Here is a 20,463-nt window from a genome sequence, read left to right as displayed (position 1 = left end):
TTTTACTCTACACCTGCAATCAAGGCAGCCGTTGAAATATATCACTCTTTATCTCACTTTTCACATTTAGTCAAAGGGGATGGGACACGGTGGAATCATTTTCTTACATCATACCCATTAATTGATGATGCTAACCTACGTTCTCTCTGGGTTCTCTGGTTTCCTCTCACCACCAAAAACATGCAGCTTTGGTGAATTGGTCATGCTAAAATGGTTGTGAGTGTGTGTGTGAATGATTGTCTGTCTATGTGTGGCCCTGTGATGAACTTGTCCAGGGACGCCGGGATAGGCTTCAGTAGAGCCCAGATTTTGGATCAAGGGGTCAAGAAAATGAATTAACACATTCTCACCATTGGCTTTAAAGTCTGAAAGTTATTATACGCAAGTATTATGAAATTACCTGTAATATGTGCACTCTTAAATTAGTCAATCAAATCTTCTCCTCTGTGAATGTATATGACCCTAAAACATTTTTTTCTGCTTCCAATTCAGGTTGTGTACAAGAACAATGATGTAAGGCTTGAACTGTCAAGGCTGGCCAAGCTGGGCGATCCTAAGATGAAGATCCATGGAACTGTGGCTTTCAAATGTGAGAACGTGGCCACTTTAGACCCCATCACCTTTGAGACGCCACAGTCTTTTATCATCCTCAACAAGTGGAACGCGAAGAAGACAGGTTCCATTTCATTCGACTTCCGCACCACAGAACCCAACGGCCTTCTTCTCTTCAGCCATGGCAAGCCTAAGCAGCAGCCCAAAGACTCAAAGAGTCCCCAAACTCTCAAGGTGGACTTCTTCGCCATTGAGATGCTGGATGGACATCTGTACTTGCTGTTAGACATGGGCTCAGGCACCACAAAGACCAAGGCAGTCAACAAGAAAGTAAATGATGGCGAGTGGTACCACGTCGACTTCCAGCGAGATGGTAGATCAGGTAATTTATCTGATTATTCTCTAGAATTATCAGAAAGGTGTGGGATGTTGCTGCCGCCCGCGGTGGCCCCGAGTACTCAAATGTTGTCATCTATGTAAATACATGTAAATAGAAAACAATTGTGGGACATAAAACATATGGAGCTGCAAAAACAAAAAATGGAAACGTACACGTAAATGGACTGCACTTATATAGCGCTTTTTCCACCTTGCTGGTGCTCGAAGCACTTTACATGAGGCCTCACATTCACCCATTCACACTTCAGTAGGTGACTGCTGCCATGCAAGATGCTGCCAGACCCACTGGGAGCAATTTGGGGTTCAGTCCACACTTTGACACGCAGACAGTCAGACTCGACTCGAACCACCGATTTACTAAGCACTGGACGACCCACTCTACCAACTGAGCCACAGCCGCCCCAAAGAAACCACCTGAAGACTCTTCTAATCACTATTCATTTAAAAGAATCAGATCCAACGATCTGTTTCATGAAAATTAAATGTTTTAAATCCAGTCGGCTAAATTTAAGCAGTGCCAATTCTAGATTCCAGAAGCATATTTTCTGTGAAATATATTTTCCCCTCTGCTGTTGTGTCCTCTGTGCCCCAGGCTGCGCTGCTCCAGTCCTTTTTGATTTGCTTATCTAAGCAGCAATTTGTTAGCATGTGCTTAAAGTCAAGGCCTCACAATGTCATACTGCAAATTAGATATACCCCTTGACCATGTTTTTCGCTCCATCTCAAGAGGTGGGAATTAGATTAACTCTTTCATTATCCCATCACCCCAAAAACGCAATGTGGTCTAGACTGAGTACTGAATAAGATAAAATCAGTGCATTGATAATTTATCTTTGAATCCATTACTGTAATTCAGGGGGAAGAATAAAATCATATCATTTATGTACAGTAACTGATGGCTTAAGTGGCTTGGATACAAATTAACCTATAGAAGAAAAAATAAATAACATGAATCAACAACAGAATTAAGTTAAGGTAGACCAGACCGTCTTGCTAAATTAGATTATATTCATCATCCGTCTTTTGTCATCCATTCCCACATACAACACTCACACACAGTAACACATACACGTACACATAAGCTATAGAACATCGTCTTTTGTTAGTTGAGCTCACTCCACTCCCCGCTCTCTCTGTCTACCCAGCCTAAGTTTCCATGGAAACAGGAGGTGGTCTCTCCCAGGACGGAGACAGTTACTGCACAGTATGATGCTGTGCTGAGCCGTGCACTAATGACATTTGACAATAACTTTTCTTCCTTTCCAGAAGTCATCAGCTCTTACAAAAGGACATGAAAAGACCTTTGCATGATTGTGACTTGAATGACTAGAATGTCAAGAGAGTGCCCTCGCACAAAGTGCTTCAGGTTACAAAGAAGATTTTCAAATTAATCAGCACCATTTTTTATCTTTGGTCACCCTATGATTTTTAGGCAATTAAATTATTCAGTCCTTCAAAATCTAAAATCTTGATATTTTCATGGGCTGCACAAAGCACATTTGTTATCGTGGCATGGAGTGATATGAGCATAACACAAATAGAATGATGAGGATGCAGGATATCATGACGCAGGTTGGATCTATAAAAGCTGAGCCATGACTAGAGGTGAAGGTAGTGCTTAAAAAAAAAAAAGGGGGGGGGGGGGGGCATTTAAAACATTGTGTACAGTATTAATTTTTCTGATTGAGTGTGTTCTACACATTGATGTATCGCACTGTAATCAATTTGTGCCTTCACCCACACATTGTTATGCATCCCAGAATGAACATCATTAGCTCCTTCAATTGAAGTCCTCACGTCATGCCTGATAAAACAGGGCTAGCTTAGTTTAGCTTAGCATTTTTTTTGGAAACCTACAATAGTTTTATAACAAACATTATTTACCAATGCACCAGTAGCATAACTCAAAAAACATATGCTAAGCTATGTTTTTTTTTAAATCTGAATCTCAAATGACTTATTAATACAAACCAGCAAGCACGTCACTCCAAACAGAAGTACAACACAGCAGCCAAACTAAATTATTTGCAGTCGAACCCTCCATGTGTGCTCTGTCTTGCAGCCATGACTGCGGTGGATAATGATCATTGCCCTATTTAGTTTAGCTGGCTCTGCCTCCCGGAAGCAGTGCCCTAAAAGGACTTTCACTGTCAGACAGCATGTTCTAACCTCAATGCATTAGAGATGCTAGGAGACACTCTGCTTTTAAGTGAGGGGTTCTGGGCCAGGAGTGCTGGATGTCACTCACAAGAGACATTACATGGACATTTCTCCATTATAGCTCCCACTTCCTCTCTTCACACACAAACATTTGATGCACTTTCCAGTTCACATAGAGATGCGTACACATAGATGCAAGCATAGACAACTCCCTGCAAGCCCACTCGGAAGCTTTTTACTCTTCTGAGGATTCACTCACAGAGAGAGATTTGGCCATATCGTCCTCACTGGATTGAAGTAATCTCCTGTGTAGCATGTTCTAGGGATGTGCGAGTGGGGTTAGGCAACATCATGCCAAGCTGATCCTGGGTGCTGATGCAGAAAGTGTGAGAGAGGTCTGAGTTGTTATTTTGGACCCCTGCCTTTAGGTTTAATAGAGTACCGTATACAGGTCAGACCACACAGAGACAGACAAGCGTTTGATGGGCTTTAAACGTGGCTGTATTGTTGATCTTTTTCAGCATTATTCATCCTCATTTACTGCCTGCATCATCATTTTGATCAACTCTCTCAAATGCTACACCATGCACTCTCTTTTATGGATTTTATTTACTGCCGTGTTCCTTTGCCTGCTTTCTTATCTGTCATCATATAGCCTTACCTCATCTTCTTCCTAGACACCTTTATCTCCATGTTCCCATCTTGTTCTCTATCCATCTCCTCCCATTTTATGCTGGCTTGTGTTCACAGAGACACATCCCCTTCTGCTTTGGGCCACGAATTCTGTTCCAAACACAAGCAGCTCTGCACGGCGCGTATGTGTGCTTCCTGCTGCTAGCCTGGTGATGGAACATGTCCCCATGGGATTTGTATAGTGTCTTCTGACTTACCATAGCTTGACTGTGTACACAAATGTCCTTACAGGACTGTTACAAGTGAGCATGCAGCGTGTACTCTGAACAGACGCCTGAAATATCCTGACATCTCACTGCTGCCTTCTATTTACATCAGTGCAGACATGCTTGTTGGAAGATTCCAGCTTCCTTGTTTGATGTTAAGGTCTGTTATGAGACTAAATTAGAGATACCACCGTTGAGTAATCATTAATTTAGAATACATAAAGCAGTGTTGCGAACCACTTACTGCCTGTCATGTCCTGAGATGCAAGCCACGTGGAGTATCATGATTCCACACTGATTTAGTTCAGTCAGCACCTGCCCTATTCTGAGAGAAGTTTCCTCGCCAGTGAGTCTATGGTAGTGAGCTCATTAGCTATAAACTAAGAGAGCTGTTCTGGCTGCATGACGGGTGGCCGCTGCCAAGTGTGGAAAGCTTGGAGATCACAACAGCCGTGGCTGTCGAGAGAAGGGGCAGCGGTTAGCGGAAGGAAGGAGCTGGAACAGATGCCTCGGGCCAACACCCTGGGAAAATAACTGGAGCATGTTAGTGGGACCAGGTTAATCACTGTGCAAGAGGTTCTTAAGCATCTCAAGTACTTTTGGAGGAAGATTGGCTCATGTTGTCTCTAAAGTATGTAAAATACTGTACTTGACACAGAACATTATGATCTTGCCTTTGCTTTTATTCAATCTTATGCAGCAGTTCATTGGATTTAGCCATTCGAAAAGTAAAGAACAGCCCAAAATGTTTCGTTCTTTCTTTGACTATTGTTGCAGCCATTTTCCTGGCTCACAGTTGAACTGAGAATAAAGTCTTTCAAACGGAACTAATGGTCACAAGAAGTGTTTTATTTGAAGCCTCAAAGGTACAGCGTCGTACAGAGTGCGATTAATAAAAACTTACATAGAACGTATATACCGTAATGAGATGAGGTGTGTGTTTGTATATGTGTATTAGTATGTGACAGGAGAACAGGACAGAGTGGAAAAGGAAGGGTTGTGTGGGAAACAAAGCATCTTCTAGTTTACTGTCCAACAGGTGCAGACAAACTATGCTCGTAGACAAAATATTGTGCCACATGGAAGTATCAAGGCTAGATGAGCAGACCGTATCAGCAGTATGAAAAACACATACAAACATACAATTAAAAGTGATATGAACATCTTATGCACATTAATGGAAGCTACAATGGAATGTATAAAGCCACATTGAATGTCTAAAGCACATCTGAGAGGTATGCTGAATATTCTTGCATGTCTTTGACCTCGTTTCCATAAAAAATAAACATGTATATCCTCCTGAGACACAGCCAGCTAGCATGTCCTCTGTAGTGGACATTTGTCCATTACAGAGGATGCACGTCAGCGGGCTGGATCTCAGGAGGATATCCATCCACATTGCTTTATGTATTCCCTTCTGTCTTCCTCCATTTATACGTCCCTCTAATAGTATTCTTGATATGTTATTCCTACATGTAGCTGAGTTTTCTTGAGTCGTATTATTTTCTCCAGGTGTGAACTTTTGCTTTGATCCTTTTATTACTGCTTCATTTGTGATATTGTCTGTCCAGGAGACCTTCAGCATTATACGATAGGTCCACATCTCAAAGGCAATTCTGATTCTGCAATTTAAATGATGACTTTATGGTATTTATATTTTTTTGGCACCCTTCTGCTACAATTGTTCTGCCTCTCTCCCTAAGGCAGTGGCCAGTGTGGATCCTCAGCACCATGGTATATAGATTACTGGAGTAGTGTGCAGGCAGTAGAGACAGTCACCATTAATTAAAGATCCACAATGGCTTCTGCACTGAGAGTAACAGATCTATATACAAATTAATCACCTGACTTGAGTCCCTTAGTAAGGCCTTCCGCAGCTTTACAGTCCAGTCATGTCCGTTGTTGTTTACCGTTCTCCAGATCAAGAATTAAACCTGAATGAGGGCGATAAATCATGGTGAGGAAACACAAACTCACATTGCAGGTTTATGTGTTGGAGAAGCAGGCACCGGAAGAGACAGGGTGAAAAAACAGCCTGCAGTTCGTTAATCAAGTACGGAAAAATGGCGATGTGTGTGTGTGTGTGTGTGAGAGAGATTGTGTTCTTTGGTTGTTTGTTTGGCTGAAATGATGGATAGGAGCAACAATGTTTCTTTTCCTCTTTTTTTTCTGACCACTGTTTTATAGATAAAATAGATTTATTATGGTAAATCCAAGAAAAATGGAGAGGATTCTCTCAGGATCTCAGATTAGACCACTAATAGACTAGCTGTCCTGTGATTAATGGGTCTTATCAACAATCAGTCAGCCTAAATGAGTATAATCCTGACCCTGTCCTGATGGATAACGCTAATTAAGATCATTTCTTCATCAAATTGTCTTTAAATAGGTCACCGCTGTATGTTTATGTTACTGCAGGGAAGGTTGAGTTCCATCTACAGTCAGCAATGTAACCTGTCCTCCTGGTCGAAGAACCTCATTTATCTCTATTTTTTAGGTACCATTTCTATCAACACCCTGCGGACTGCTTATACGGCCCCTGGTGAAAGTGAGATCCTGGACTTGGATGACAATCTCTACCTTGGGGGTCTTCCAGAGAACAAGATGGGACTAGTTTTTCCCACAGAGGTGTGGACAGCGCTACTCAACTATGGCTATGTGGGATGCATCAGGGATCTATTCATTGATGGACAGAGTAAGGATATCCGGCGCCTGGCTGAGATCCAGAAGGCTGCAGGGGTCAAACCCTCGTGCTCTAAGGAGCCTCCGAAACAATGTTTAAGCAATCCCTGCCAAAACAATGGGGTGTGTAGAGAGGGCTGGAACCGCTACGTGTGTGACTGCTCTGGGACTGGATACCTGGGACGCTCCTGTGAAAGAGGTAAGACTTTGTTTCTTACCTCATTGCTGCTAGCTGCAATACTCTGTGTATTTATCTTGTCAAATTTTGACATTTGCATCACACACCTCAACATGAATGTATACATGAGTGAATATAAGCAGAATCAACAGCATCCAAAAGAGACTGATTACATTAATATACACTATGTTTGAAAATGAGCTCCTTGCAAGTGCAGGCTGAAAAGCATCACGCAACAAAAGCTTGTAGGCTTTTGAACTTGTACATCTCTCAGGCAGAAAACTGAAATGAAAGCAATAGTAGATGAAAGAGAAAATGTGCATGTGGTGAGTGTCGCAGATTGGCAAGGGGTGCAAAGTGTTGAATGGATGATGCTAGCGTATGTTGAGTGGCAGGTGACCGATTCACCACTGACAAATGTCTGGTCATACTTGCGATGCGCAAAGACTGTAAATTGGTTCTCTTCTGCCATTCCGCTCATCAAACCACCCACTTGTGATCAAGGCTGGTGTAGAATACTTACCCCTGTTACTTGCACAGACTAAAAATGGCAAAAATGCCCGGGTTTCACTGTTGTAGCTTCAGTAATTGTTGGGGCAGACGCAGATCTGACTGCAGTTGTTAATCGTATGGAATTCACACGTGTTCGTATTAAAGCCAACATTTTCTCAGCTTTATCAGTCGTTTTTCTCCTTGGGATGATCCCAGTAACACATTTCCTAGGGAAGAAGCTTAGATTTGACTGAAAGGAGGAAAACATCCATTAAAATAGAGCACAATATAAGAGCCATTACAACCCAAATCATGCTAAACAAGTCAGCGCCAAATGTTGTTGCCTGACAGAGATGAAAGTATAGAGCATGAAAGAGACTTCACCATCCCTGATAAGTGTAGTTATGTCTCAACAGTCAATGCAGATAATACTCACAATTTGTATTCATGTGTTCTGCTTGTTTCATTTGTCATATTTTGTGCAGCACTTTGTGCAACGCTGTGTTGAATTTTGTCTTGACCAGGACAACGCATCTAACTGCAAGAAACATCTAGCAAAGTCTAAATATACCTAAAAGCTGTACAATCTGATAACAACTAATGTTTACATAATCAGACTGAGTGAATAAATACAGTAGATGTGACGTTAATTTAATCAATGAGGGATTGGCATTATTACCTTAATGAAATGGCTTCATGATGTCTTTTTTATTATCACCACTGCAGATAACCAATCCATATGATATGGATGATGGGATGATATTCCTATTGATTGTTTGTGTTTCAACTGTAAACTTGTTTTTATTATTTATTTTCTTTATCATGCACGATGTGAAAACCAGTGAGTGTGTTTTCAAGAAACCTGACTAGCACATCTTGTAAATTTCATATTCTTCATTTATTTTATTCTATTTTAAGTTTATACTAAATAAATCCCAAATTACAATTTTTTATTCAAATTAATTTAGCATTTTATATTTTGAGATGTTTATTGTAATTTACGAATTGGTCTTCAACATACTTTACAATTGTATAATTTGTTATGTCAGGCAGGTTGTGTTGATGTTTGATGATGATATCCAAAGGAATACACGATCCTTTGATGGCTCTTCTTCGGTAGTTTATGATAATATGTCCATCAGCTGGAAGTGATGTTATTATTTGAAGTGAATTTATCACATACTATTTACAAGCTATTTACTGAATTAATCACCTTTTATTATAATGTGGCATTACCATAATTACACCCCTAGTTAACTCGTGTAATGCTTACTGGTAGTGTAGCTTATATTTGCATGCATACACATTTCATTTTTACATTTAAGCATCAAAAAGAGTCCAAGCATGTCACACTGTTATTACAGCAGGATGAGTCTGTACTTTAACCACAGCAGAGGTTCTCACATGGGAGAAACAAATTCTAACTCCAAGTTATAATAAAAATACCTCAAGTGTAATGCCGCACATTCCAGTCAGTACACACGTGCTTGTCTGTCTTGTCTTTGCTGAAGTCATTCACCTTGGGAAATATTGTCGCCTAAATGTCCTGTAGTTGGGATATGGAATATCTCTAGCTGAGATTGAAATGTTATGGCCGGATGCTGATTGGAATCTGGCACATAAATTGGAAGAAAATTATTCAGAAACAGTTTTACCAGAAATATATTTCATTTCCTGTTCATTGGCGTAAATGCAGTTTATTGAGTCAAGAATACCTTGACAAAGCCTTGCAATTATCTTGTAAAAAGTATTGTAGTTAATTCTTAAATAGAATGTATTTATATAGACACAATGTATTAGTTATATAATTGCACAATAAAACTAAATGACTTTACGGAGCAGAGTAGGAGAATAACAAAATCTTCTCCCTCTCTGGTAAACGTCTTTGCAAGCCTTGCATCTGCGCTGTTCTTAGACTCCACCTGTGCACTTCTGTTGCAGCTAATGAGTTGTTGGGAATTAGGGCATGGTATATGAGCAAACGGGGTGAATAGTGGGGCATGTGATACAGATCATCTCACTTCAGTTAGATAATTACTTATTGCCGTGACATTCAACAGGATATAATCTATAATGCCAAAGCAGGAAACATGCAGTTTTGTGTTTGAACATGCTTCACAGGAAGTAGTTCATGTTACAGATATCTCACACACCCCCAACACTGGAGCATCTTCTGCCGTATTGCCCCGCCCCCATTCATCACTCTTGCTCTATGGCTGTCTCTGCTCTGTGTGTGCGACTGGCATCAGTAAGGGTTTGTGTGGGAGCAGTGGTATGGCGGATGGGCCCGGGCATGCTGCCAGCTGTTTTGATGGCACCAGATTGCTGCTGCACTGGTAGAATTGAGGAAGCACCAGCAGGCTGAGGAGCTGTCAAAAGAATTATTCCTGCGCTCACGTATCCATGCATGGTGTACCACCCGGTGGCAAAATACAGCTACTGCATTGACAGAGGAACAGGAGAACAACGAGAGGAACAGGAGGTGGAGAGCTGCAGAAGAGAACCACGGAGCTATTTGCCCTATTTTGAGTGATTTTAATTAAGCAGACAGAGCAATTTCCCCCCTCGCATCCCAAATGCCTTTCCCTCCATTGTTACTACAGTTGCTAATTAGCCCAAATATTAGTCTTACACTGGGAGACAAAGGCAGCTGCTCCCAGATGGTGTGGTAGGCGTGTTGTAGGACATGAACAAAATTCCCCAATGAGGAATGACGCGCTTCGTCCCAACGCTGACAGCATACATTATTTTACATTTACAGCAGCTACCCATGGATGTTTACTTACAAAATGACCAGTAGGTAGAGATCAACCTACAGTACCACACACAACTACAGTATGCTTTTGTGAACTATATGTGAAAGGTACACATTAATATATTTCAAACTATTTTGTGTTTAATTATTAAATGCAGTGGTCCTGTGTTTGTTTTTTGAAGTAAATCTTTGGAGGCATGGATCCATAACAATGCAATAATATGAATTAAATATTGAAATTGTGTTAAAAAACAAATCCGACAAATAGTTCAATGTAAACATTTTAAGTATTGTGGATCTTTTTGGTTATCAATTTGATCCAGTTTAATTTGACAAAGTATAATTGTGTTGTTTCACGATTTCATGAATTTATGGTCCAAGATACGTTCCACCTCCCAATGCTTAAATTTGAAATAGCATAAAATGTAATAAAAAAAAATTGGGATGTAATTTTTCCTCATTATTGAATCCAACTATGCAGTGTAAATGTGCAAATTTATTCCATCAATTCTGTAATTAATTTGTAAAAAAACAAAATTGGGGGGGGGGGGGTGTATGTATTGTCCTGAAGCTGAAGCCAAGAAGTGCAGAAAGTTACTGCTTAATTGTGAAATGCGCTCAAAAGGGAATATGAGTTTTAGCATTAAACACAGGTAAGTCATATTGACAGCACACTGTGTATTCATCATCATTCATCACATTAGAGTATTGCCATAACTGGTTGCCTCATTCCCTCACCATGAACACTGATGCACACAAAACCATCTGAAAATTAGTTGTTTTTTTTTCTGGGGATGTCAGTCCGTTTTATTATTATCATGATTTTGCAAAGAAAGAGATAGACAGTCAGGTTTATTTTATGGATTGACCTTTATGGATATAATCCTCAAATTGTTTTTATTTTATGTTAATGCCTTACATTATAGTTTAGTTTAGGTGTCATTACAGAGACCTTCATAGCACAGCAAGCCTCAAGATTAGCTGGTAAATCATTAAATAAAGTGGTGAATGCCCTTAAATAGTCTCAGTGGGCTGAAAACCTAATTGCTGCATACTAAGTCTGGATTATTGACTCTTCTCACTAAATTGCAGGTTACATCCAGCACTCTGAATGGGCACACTGATTCGCTCTCTTTGCTATTATCTTGTAGTTCCGATGCGGATGATGCATGGAGCTACAGAAGTCAACTTACAATTGTATTGCTTTTTTCTGTGTAGAAAGAAAATAGATTCCCTGTCTCTGGAAATTTACTTAGCAGGCGGGCTATTGTCGTATTTTTTAAAAGCCAATCAGCCTGTTTCTTGGATTGTATACACCAAGATACTCCAAGTGAGTTGTGGTGAAGAAGACATGAGCACCACTGAATTATTTATTATATCTCTGACTCATGAAAACATTTTCCAAAAACCGTTGGCAGGTGTGTCCTGAAACTTTTGAATCGGATTGGGCCTGATGCCCTGATACTGTGGGACATCACCATCCTGTGACATGCAGCTGACAGGTCTTCCTTCTTGCAGAGCCTGTTCTCTTTGAGGGTGGAGGAAGAGCTATGTGCCTGTCTTTCAGTACGCCCCCTTGTTAGTAGCACAGCATTATTTGTTACTTTTGTAAGTGGGTCCACACATACCTGCAATAACTCCTTGTTTTCTTGTAAAATAAACAATGTTGTATTTCGCTCTACAAGATGGAAAATGAATGCTTGGTTTAGTTTGGTATGCTCTGTCTCCCTTCTGACAGCCTCCTGTTGGGTTGGCAGTTTGGCACAGACAAAAACTCCAGCTTCAAACCTCTTTTTTCACGATTAAAGATGGAGTGCCATTAAAAATGATTTGGCTTGTACTCTTTGATTTTTGACAGGTGTTCAATTTGCATTAGGTAATGATTCCATCACATGCCATACTCCATATTTCATATCTATTTGAACTCCCCTTACTTTTGACATGTTGGACAGTGTCTTATATGGATTTGAGCAGCGGTGACAACTTGAATGAAATGCAATATTTACTACAGCTGTGATTAATTTGATTTGTCTATTCAGTCAAGAAGAGTTTATTCATATAAACATCACATCGTTACATCACACATTGCGTCTGTATTTACTCTACAACAGCTTTTCTCACTTATTTCACCATCAACTGCCATTTCATCAGGGACGAAGCAAAATTATTCTGATCTTGAACTAATATTGAATTAATTCAAATTCAACAAAACCACGTTTCAATGTCAACAACTGACTCAACACATGACAGGACAGCTGTCATATGATCAGACTAATATATACATATGAGTTAGTTTTTGTGGCTCGTGAAACAAACAAGTAGAAAAAAAAGTTCCAGAATGCTCTGAGACATCAACAGTCGACATCCAGTGGTGGCTGGAGAAAAACATGTAGCAAGACAAACAATCACAATCAGGGATCCATCATGCCCACTCCCTACGTGGTTTGAAATTGTCAAGCCAAGCAATGGTTTCACGCAAACCTAGAAGACACCTGACAACAAACCATCTATCAGTAACCAGAAAAGTGCAGCGTATTAAAATGATGAATGATGAACGGTGCAAAAGTGACAGACAGACTTGCCACTGCTGGCACGGAAGCAACTGGCGTCTACAGTTGCGCCCCCCCCCCCCAAAAAAAAGGCATGCCTTTGGGCAGGTTTGTGATTTCACTGCAGGGGGAGGAGTTTAGTAGAGCCTTGCAGTTGTGGATCAGCAGCTTTGCGTCAGCCACCGATCCCTGCCAGATTAGAGCGGTTCTGTGCATCAAAGCATTCTCGGCTTTCCCACTTCAGCTCTGGAAAACAACTGATGCACCAGCACAGGAAGGTCACCGCTGAATCCAAATTAATTAATTAGCAATATGTGGGCTCAGCTTTTCTTCTTGAGTTTTGTTTTCCTTCCTACATTGCGTAAATTTTATTCAATATGTAAGGACCCATCCCAAAAGGAAGCATTTCAAAAGGGGTGGGGTTTATTCAGAAGTAGGAAATTATTTTGTGACACAGCCAAGACTTAATAGAATATTTTGTGTAATGAGTCATCAGTGTGGCCTCCAACAGCATTTAGAACTCTTTATTGACTTCTAACGGACAAGAAGAGGTGGAAGTGATAAGCATTAATAACAGTTGTAATCCTGTTTATTATGGATTTACACAGCAAATGATAAACTCTTTTCATGCAGTATACCAATAGCTACCTTACATATAGATAATAAAAGCACATTTCAAATAGAGGAGAGGTTTTCTCAGATTAGACCAACAAATGAATGGTGCATTTTTAAATCCCTTGACAGATTAGGAGAGATTGAAAAGTAGCACAATTGTTCCTGGCACCTACTAGCGTTAATGCAGCCCTTTGCTTTAGCTGAGTTGTAGAAAGTCCACAGTTTAGCGGTGAGAACTTGTTTGTCAGACGCCCCTGTCATCTGCCGCATACCCCGGGAGAGCATGTTGAAATTGGATTTGGGTGAGGAATGTGATGAAATCATCCCTGGGGATGGATGTCACATTGGTGCTTTGCGAGGAGAAGGTGGTGATGAGGTGCTGTGTGTGTGCTGGTATCCCATTTCCCGTCCCTCCAACTCGGCTTCTATCTGCCTCAGCATGGCAGCAGCAGTAATGGTTTTCTTATTAGGTTATGGTTTAGTTACACTGCCGGAAATGATGCTACCACCTTCTGTCAGCATTACCGACTCTCCCCGACATTTCTGCCTGATGCTGTGAGCAAATGCAACCCTGAGAAGAGGCTCAACCTTCAGACTCAATTGACTATAATCATTATGTTGTCTGCTATCCACTTTATAGTAAATCCCATGCAAGTACTTATTTTGTTTTGTGTTTTTGTTGGTCATGTGATCCTGACTCAGCATACTGATGACCTCCATTGAATGAATGCATATTTGACATTTACTCTCTTTAATATATTTCCATCAAGTCTCGACTCGGTAAACTACTACCAAAGCAGGACTCTCCAGTCAGTGGTTTTCCTTAGAACTGCTGAATTCTATTTTTCACTCATATATTTCTTTTATTTATTCTGTCTGCAGAAGCAACCATCCTCAGCTACGACGGCGGCAAGTTCATGAAGGTCCAGTTGCCGGTGGTGATGCACACGGAAGCCGAGGACGTGTCTCTGCGCTTTCGTTCACAGCGAGCCTACGGCATCCTAATAGCCACCACCTCTCGGGACTCGGCTGACACCCTGCGTCTCGAGCTGGAGAGCGGCCGTGTCCGCCTGACCGTCAATCTAGGTAACGCCTCTGACATGCACCTACTGAAGCGGTAAATGTCATATAGATTCACTTTCGGTCTCTCAGCCACACTTTGAACTCAAGGTGAAGGTGTAAAAGTCTTTCATTGCAAGAGTCTGCGGCTCTCCGCTCACTGCCAGTGGAGCACACAGCTGCCATTGCCCAGCAGGGAATGCTCGCCGCCTACCCCAGCAACTAACCTCAAATCGGGATACAATTGCTCTGAAGGGAATTGCATTTACAGAACATATGGCACTGTTCTGTTTCAAATTCATCTGGTTAACAATCACAGTATACGAGGCCCCTAATAATTAATCAAATCAAATCTTATTTAATGTATAATTCATTCCTTCGTGGAACGAAATATAACATATCAATCGATTGTGAATTGTGGCTAATCATTAACATGCATTTTTCATATATGGAGCAATGTATGGTTGCACATAAATTCACAACAATGCCTTGAATGGGATGACTCGATCTCCCACCCACAGCAAAAGCATAACCACAAAATGAAACAATGTGAATTTGTGAGTTTTCCTATCTGCTAAAAAAAAGAATTCAATGATGCCTGTAGAAAGTTTAATCTCCAAAACTTAGCACCGCCACACAAATGATAACCATCGATTTGTCCTTTCCGCTGGCTAAACAGAAATGGGCTCCTTAAGTGGAGTTGTAGCGATGCATAGAAAGTACAGTCTGTCTGCTTACTACCACAAGCAAGCACACTCCCCCCCGTTCACGATACAACAGCACCACGGACCGACATGGCTGATAAATCAGAGCATTACTGCAGCACAAATATTTTTTCTACTGAAAACAACAGATCATTGCGTGTTTGTTTATTTTTTAAATTAGCTTTGACACATTTGAACGTCTTTGTGCTTATCCCTCGTGGCCCGTCTTCCCGGTTCCCTCCTTCAAAGACAGAGCATTCCCTGCTGATGAAGGCTGGTGTTGGTCTCTGGCTGTTGGCGACCACTTTTCTGCTGTGGTTGACGACACATGACAGGCAGGGCCAAATGGGAAGGAGGGGACTTTGATGTGGGTCACCTTTCTCAGAAGGCAGCATGAGCTCAGCCTTAGGGAGCAGGAGGTAGGACAGAGATGCAGAGATAGTAACCGTCTATATGGCATCGCTGTGTGTAGCTATGTTAATGTAATGCTTTAAGAAATTAGCTGCATGAGGAAACATGGTTTTGTTCTCCTGGTCTCTATTTGTGGAACAAGAATTCAGATGCGAATTATGATTTGTAGTGGCACATTAATGATTAAGCCCCGTTTACAAAAGCGCTGCAACACCTACGGTACATGTTTTTACTTACTTAGTTCCTGTCTCTAATGTATGAAGCTTATTAATATTTGATATAGCAGATGGATTGGATACTCATCACTGTATTTTGATTATAGCAGTAAGAACGGTAGAAGCACTGATGCACAATTTGCATCTTTCACTTTACTTTTTAGTTTAAAGTGATGACAAATAACAGTGCAAAGAAAATTCTGCTGTATTATTGGGGTGTTAAGACAGATAGACAGAAATACATGGAGAATTAGAATTGTTTCTATCTGGCCCTGTCTGACCCTGACTGAAATCTGATGCTCTCGTACTTTACCAAAACAAAGAAGAGGAATTGGCTACGATGCAACACACACACCACAAATAATATTCTATAATTAAACGTGACTTCCTATATCTTGCTGTTTCGCATTGCTATAAAAGTGTCTTTTTATAAAATATGCTTCAGGCCGGGGGGTCGTGGGTATGAGCATCAGAGGACGGACAGTGTCCATGTGTGTGTCCCCAGAGGGGTGGACTGTATGCTTTCATGATGTCTGCAGATGTAACATTGAAAGATAAATGTGTCTCTCATTTATTCTTCCCCGTCTAGATTGTATGAGGATTAACTGTACCACCAGTAAGTTACTGTTCACCTTTCTTCTTTTTCTTCTCCTTTCTCTTATCTGACTGTTTCTTGACGTTTAGCCTCTAAATTTGTTGGAACATATTGTTATTTCTTCTCTGCAGCTCTTATATGATCCTGAAATTACCACCGAGCTGTAGAAATGAGAATTGAATCAGTGCATGTTTGTAACATCATTCTAAATGCAATGCCTGATGTAAACGTTGCATTTCAGGTGGACAGGGCGTTTCATCACACCAAATGAAAAACTTGCTGGTCGATTGTGATTGTTTAATTTTCCTTGCGTCATCAAAGATGGAGGTCTGGGGCGGCTTGGCTTTGGTTTAATGACAACCCCACATATTATAATGAGCTATGATTCCACACTAAGTTGTTTCTATTTAGCAAACCATTTCACTCATGAAGTCAAGCAGCCATAAACCCATGCGCGTTGGACGTGGGGGTCTTTTAGACATGCACAATTTCCCATTCCCCCACTGTGCATCTTTCTTTGTTTCCCTTCTATGTTGCAAGGTGTAAATTGATGATGCCATTCAAGGCACAGAGGAAATACAGAGTGTGATTTTATTATTCTCATTAACCTGCCTCACAGAGCAGAACGAAAGCGATAAAGAGGGAGGGAGAGAGGACTGTCACAGGATTCGCTTTGGAAACACGTGTGTCTTTTGCTTGTTTATTTCAACACAGAATATGCATCATATTATTCTGGGATGTAAGTGTCCCCGGTGTTTAATACTGAGGTGTTAAGTTAATAATTACCATGCTGGAGTCATCATAAACAATGATCTTCTTCAGTGCCTGCATTGTTGAATGCCAACAGACATTAAACACTTAAAGCTCACAGATTGGATGTAAGGTGAAATGTTTTTCTCTGGACTCAGTGTAAGTGTCGAACCGCTTTATGTGTGAAGTGTTACAGCGATAGAAGGTCATTGCCAAATCAGAACTGACTTACACAACAATGCCCCCTGACCAAATCATATGATGTGACCTCTAACCATGCCTCTGTGCGCCAGGCACCCTTAACACCTTTCTAAATGCTAAATAGAATTGCGCATGCCTCTTGGATTGCATCCATTGTTTGTGTCTGCAAATGACAAGCTCTAAACTCTAATTTTTAAAAGGTCATTCTCGGTTTATGAGAATGGTGTGAAGACAATGTTCTTTGGGAATGCACAAATGCCACATATGAGTACGAGTACCTGTAATACATTTGAGTACATGGTACAACAAGAATGTGATGTAACTGACATAGCAGTGGTACCTTAGAGGAGAGTGAATGCACCGTTCAGTTGACTGTACAGTATCTGTGAAAGGTGGGAACTGGTGATGCACAGCGACTGCTCCACACTGGGGAGGCACTGGGCTAACACTGCCAGTCCAAATACCAGCGGTGACGCTGAAGTCTCAAATTATTTATGCAATACAATACTTTGCTACTACAATATTAAGAACTTGGAAATATCATACAAATGATAGCTAATGGGGCTAATGTGATTCTTGGAACTCTGCTTTATTTTGTCATCATCACTTACATTGAAACATTTCTACACTGCTTGCATTGCGCCTCCTCTGCTTCCTCCTTGCAGCTCATTCAGGATGAAGTAAGGCCTGGAAGGAGTTGCATTCCCAATACTTAATACATACAGTAAAGTATGATATTACTGTCCAGCAGAGTTAGTTAATAATCTTATTATTTTGCCTAAACTGGGAGAATAATTAATGATTACAACACTAATGGCCTAGTTTTGCATTTAAGTAATTTGCTGAAGACATGTATTCACCATTAAATTGTTTTATTTTTAGGTATTTATTATAGTAGTTCTCTTATTCACAAGAACAATTTCTTAAATAGTATTGTCAATTACCTTAATAAATTGAAAGAACGATATTGTATATTCTAATCTACACACAATTAATCTGGTGCAAGAAAAATATTTTGCAAGCAAAGAACAGCATGTTTTATTTTTCTATAACATTGAAACTATTGAAAATACTTAATCTGGTGGATGGCCCTTTACGAAGATTTAGGTTTTATTTCATGTTTTCCAATGTTTTTCTTTTTCCTAATGCTATTTTTGTCCTGTTTTCATTCCACCCCCCCACCCCCGTATCAATTAATGTGTCTTGTCAGGTGCTGCTGCTTGGTGAATGAAAATTTTCAGCAGCAACTCAAAGAACACATCACTGTCAATTAGGAAGCTCGACTCCCTGGGGCCGCCCTGAGCCGTCTGAGCAAAACACGCTGCCACTTCGGCTTAAAAACTGTTAACTGGCACCGAGTGACAACAAGCTAAAAATATCTTCTGATAGATTGACTTTTTCGTCTGTCGTTCTGGTCCTCTATTATTCATTACCTTGAACTTCAGGGTAATCACACTTTGCAGTGTGGCCAACATCTGGTAATAATGATAGCAACTTTGTGTCATTATTCTCTCTATGACCTTCCGTGGCTAATTTTCTCTCATAATTGATCTTTTCCACATACAAATCCTTAATTATTGACTAATTTTGTGGGGGAGCTTCTGGATGTTCTTTCATATTACACCAAAGTCCAAGTTAGAAATGATACAGAAGAAGGGGAAGACACATGGTTGCTCGTTTGTCGAACATAATTTATTCCGTAATACTGTTCGAAAACCAAAACTATATTTCACATAATGGAAAGTTGATTAATCCGTTCCTAAGCAACAGATAAATGCTCATTTACATGCCTGCAGTTGCATTAATATGTAACTATGTGTATCTAAAAAACAGATAACACATGAAAGTGTAAATAGTATGAAAAACAAAAGCATAATGAAATTAAATTTAACCCAATTCTGTGTCATTTATATACCTTTTAGTCTGTGGTATGGCAGTGGATGGATGTGGCGAGAGGGAAGGGGGAAGGGTTATTCCTTTGAAATGACTCCCAAAACCCAATAAATGACTCCAAAAAACTCCCTAAAATGACTCCAAAAAACTCCCTAAAATGACTCCAAAAACTCAAGAAAATGAATGCGTAACAGTCCTTAAGTCGAAATTGTCGATTTCGCCATACCGTACTGCGCAGCAAAATCCGAGACATGAACGCCATTTTCATATTTGGCGATTAGTTCCTTCTTCAATTCAACAGTAGTTCTCGCTGCTGCATTTCTTTGGCTAAGAGCTCAAAAGAATAAATGCGAAAAACCACACGCAGAAAGCGAAATATTCGCACATTTTATGTCCTACGGCAAGTCAACTCAAACTGAATCTGTGCCGAGTCCGCATTGCTGCAGACGCTGCACCGATCCGCCCATCGATCTCCCGCTCCATCCTTTCCTCACTCGTGAACAAGACCCCGAGGTACTTTAACTCCTCCACTTGGGGTAGGATCTCCTCCACAACCTGGAGGGTACTCACCACCCTTTTTTCGGCTGAGAACCATGGCCTCGGATTTAGAGGTGCCGATTCTCATCCCGATCCCGAACCAATCCAGTGAGAGCTGGACTTCCCAGGAGTCACAGTGTCCGGACAGGCACACCAGAATCTGGCCAGTCATCCAGCCAGCCAGAGCTGCTTGACTGGATAATCACATCTTCTCATGCTGCTTCACACACTTCTCCACTGTTCCCCCTAGGCCTGAAGTCAATGAGGCAGGATGGGATCACTGCCGATCCATCACTACAGATAGATCACATCAGTAAGAGCACTAGAGAGAGCTAGATATGACAGACAAAGTGACTTGAAGCATGTATCGTCTGGTCTGACCACCAGCTGGCTGTTTGCACTGCAGACATAACCTCTATAGAGTATTAGATGTGGTGCAGGAATGTGCTTCTCGATACAACTGAACTCCTTTCCCCTCTCCTTTTTTATTCTCCTTGGAGAGCAACAAGAGCAGAGTGATGGAAGGCAAAGATCAAACATGCTTTCAAGTCCACCTCCATCCCATTATTTCATATCTCTCCTCTCTAATCCCGCGCCATCCGTCTGGTTTCAATCCTGCCCCGGCATGCAGTGCTTACAAAGCAGAACTGTACTTCGGAGACTGAGTGTGTCCCTGTATTTTAGCACCCTCAGATTTGCATACACATTTCATCAAGGCTTTGAAGATTGCAGAAAATTGAAAAAAATAAAAACAAAAATAGCCAGAAATTGTTGCTAGAGAATGAATTTGGCACCAATCTAAAAGGCTCCGTACAGC

At 40.8% G+C, this 20,463-nt stretch overlaps 1 protein-coding gene across 4 annotated transcripts in view; it reads left to right on the top strand.

The window, feature by feature from the left end:
- Positions 1-20,463, top strand: part of LOC137895858 (neurexin-1a-like) — a 200,125-nt gene that overhangs the window by 63,959 nt on the left and 115,703 nt on the right. For all 4 annotated transcript variants that reach the window (XM_068741384.1, XM_068741383.1, XM_068741382.1 and 1 more), the window contains 4 exons: positions 493-934; positions 6,508-6,891; positions 14,164-14,367; positions 16,260-16,286. In XM_068741384.1, coding sequence (XP_068597485.1) covers positions 493-934; positions 6,508-6,891; positions 14,164-14,367; positions 16,260-16,286 — 1,057 coding nt within the window. The remainder of the gene's footprint in view (positions 1-492; positions 935-6,507; positions 6,892-14,163; positions 14,368-16,259; positions 16,287-20,463) is intronic.

The sequence above is a fragment of the Brachionichthys hirsutus genome, chromosome 7 (assembly GCF_040956055.1).
Source record: "Brachionichthys hirsutus isolate HB-005 chromosome 7, CSIRO-AGI_Bhir_v1, whole genome shotgun sequence".
Lineage (NCBI taxonomy): Eukaryota > Metazoa > Chordata > Actinopteri > Lophiiformes > Brachionichthyidae > Brachionichthys > Brachionichthys hirsutus.
This window is presented reverse-complemented; position numbering and strand designations above follow the sequence as displayed.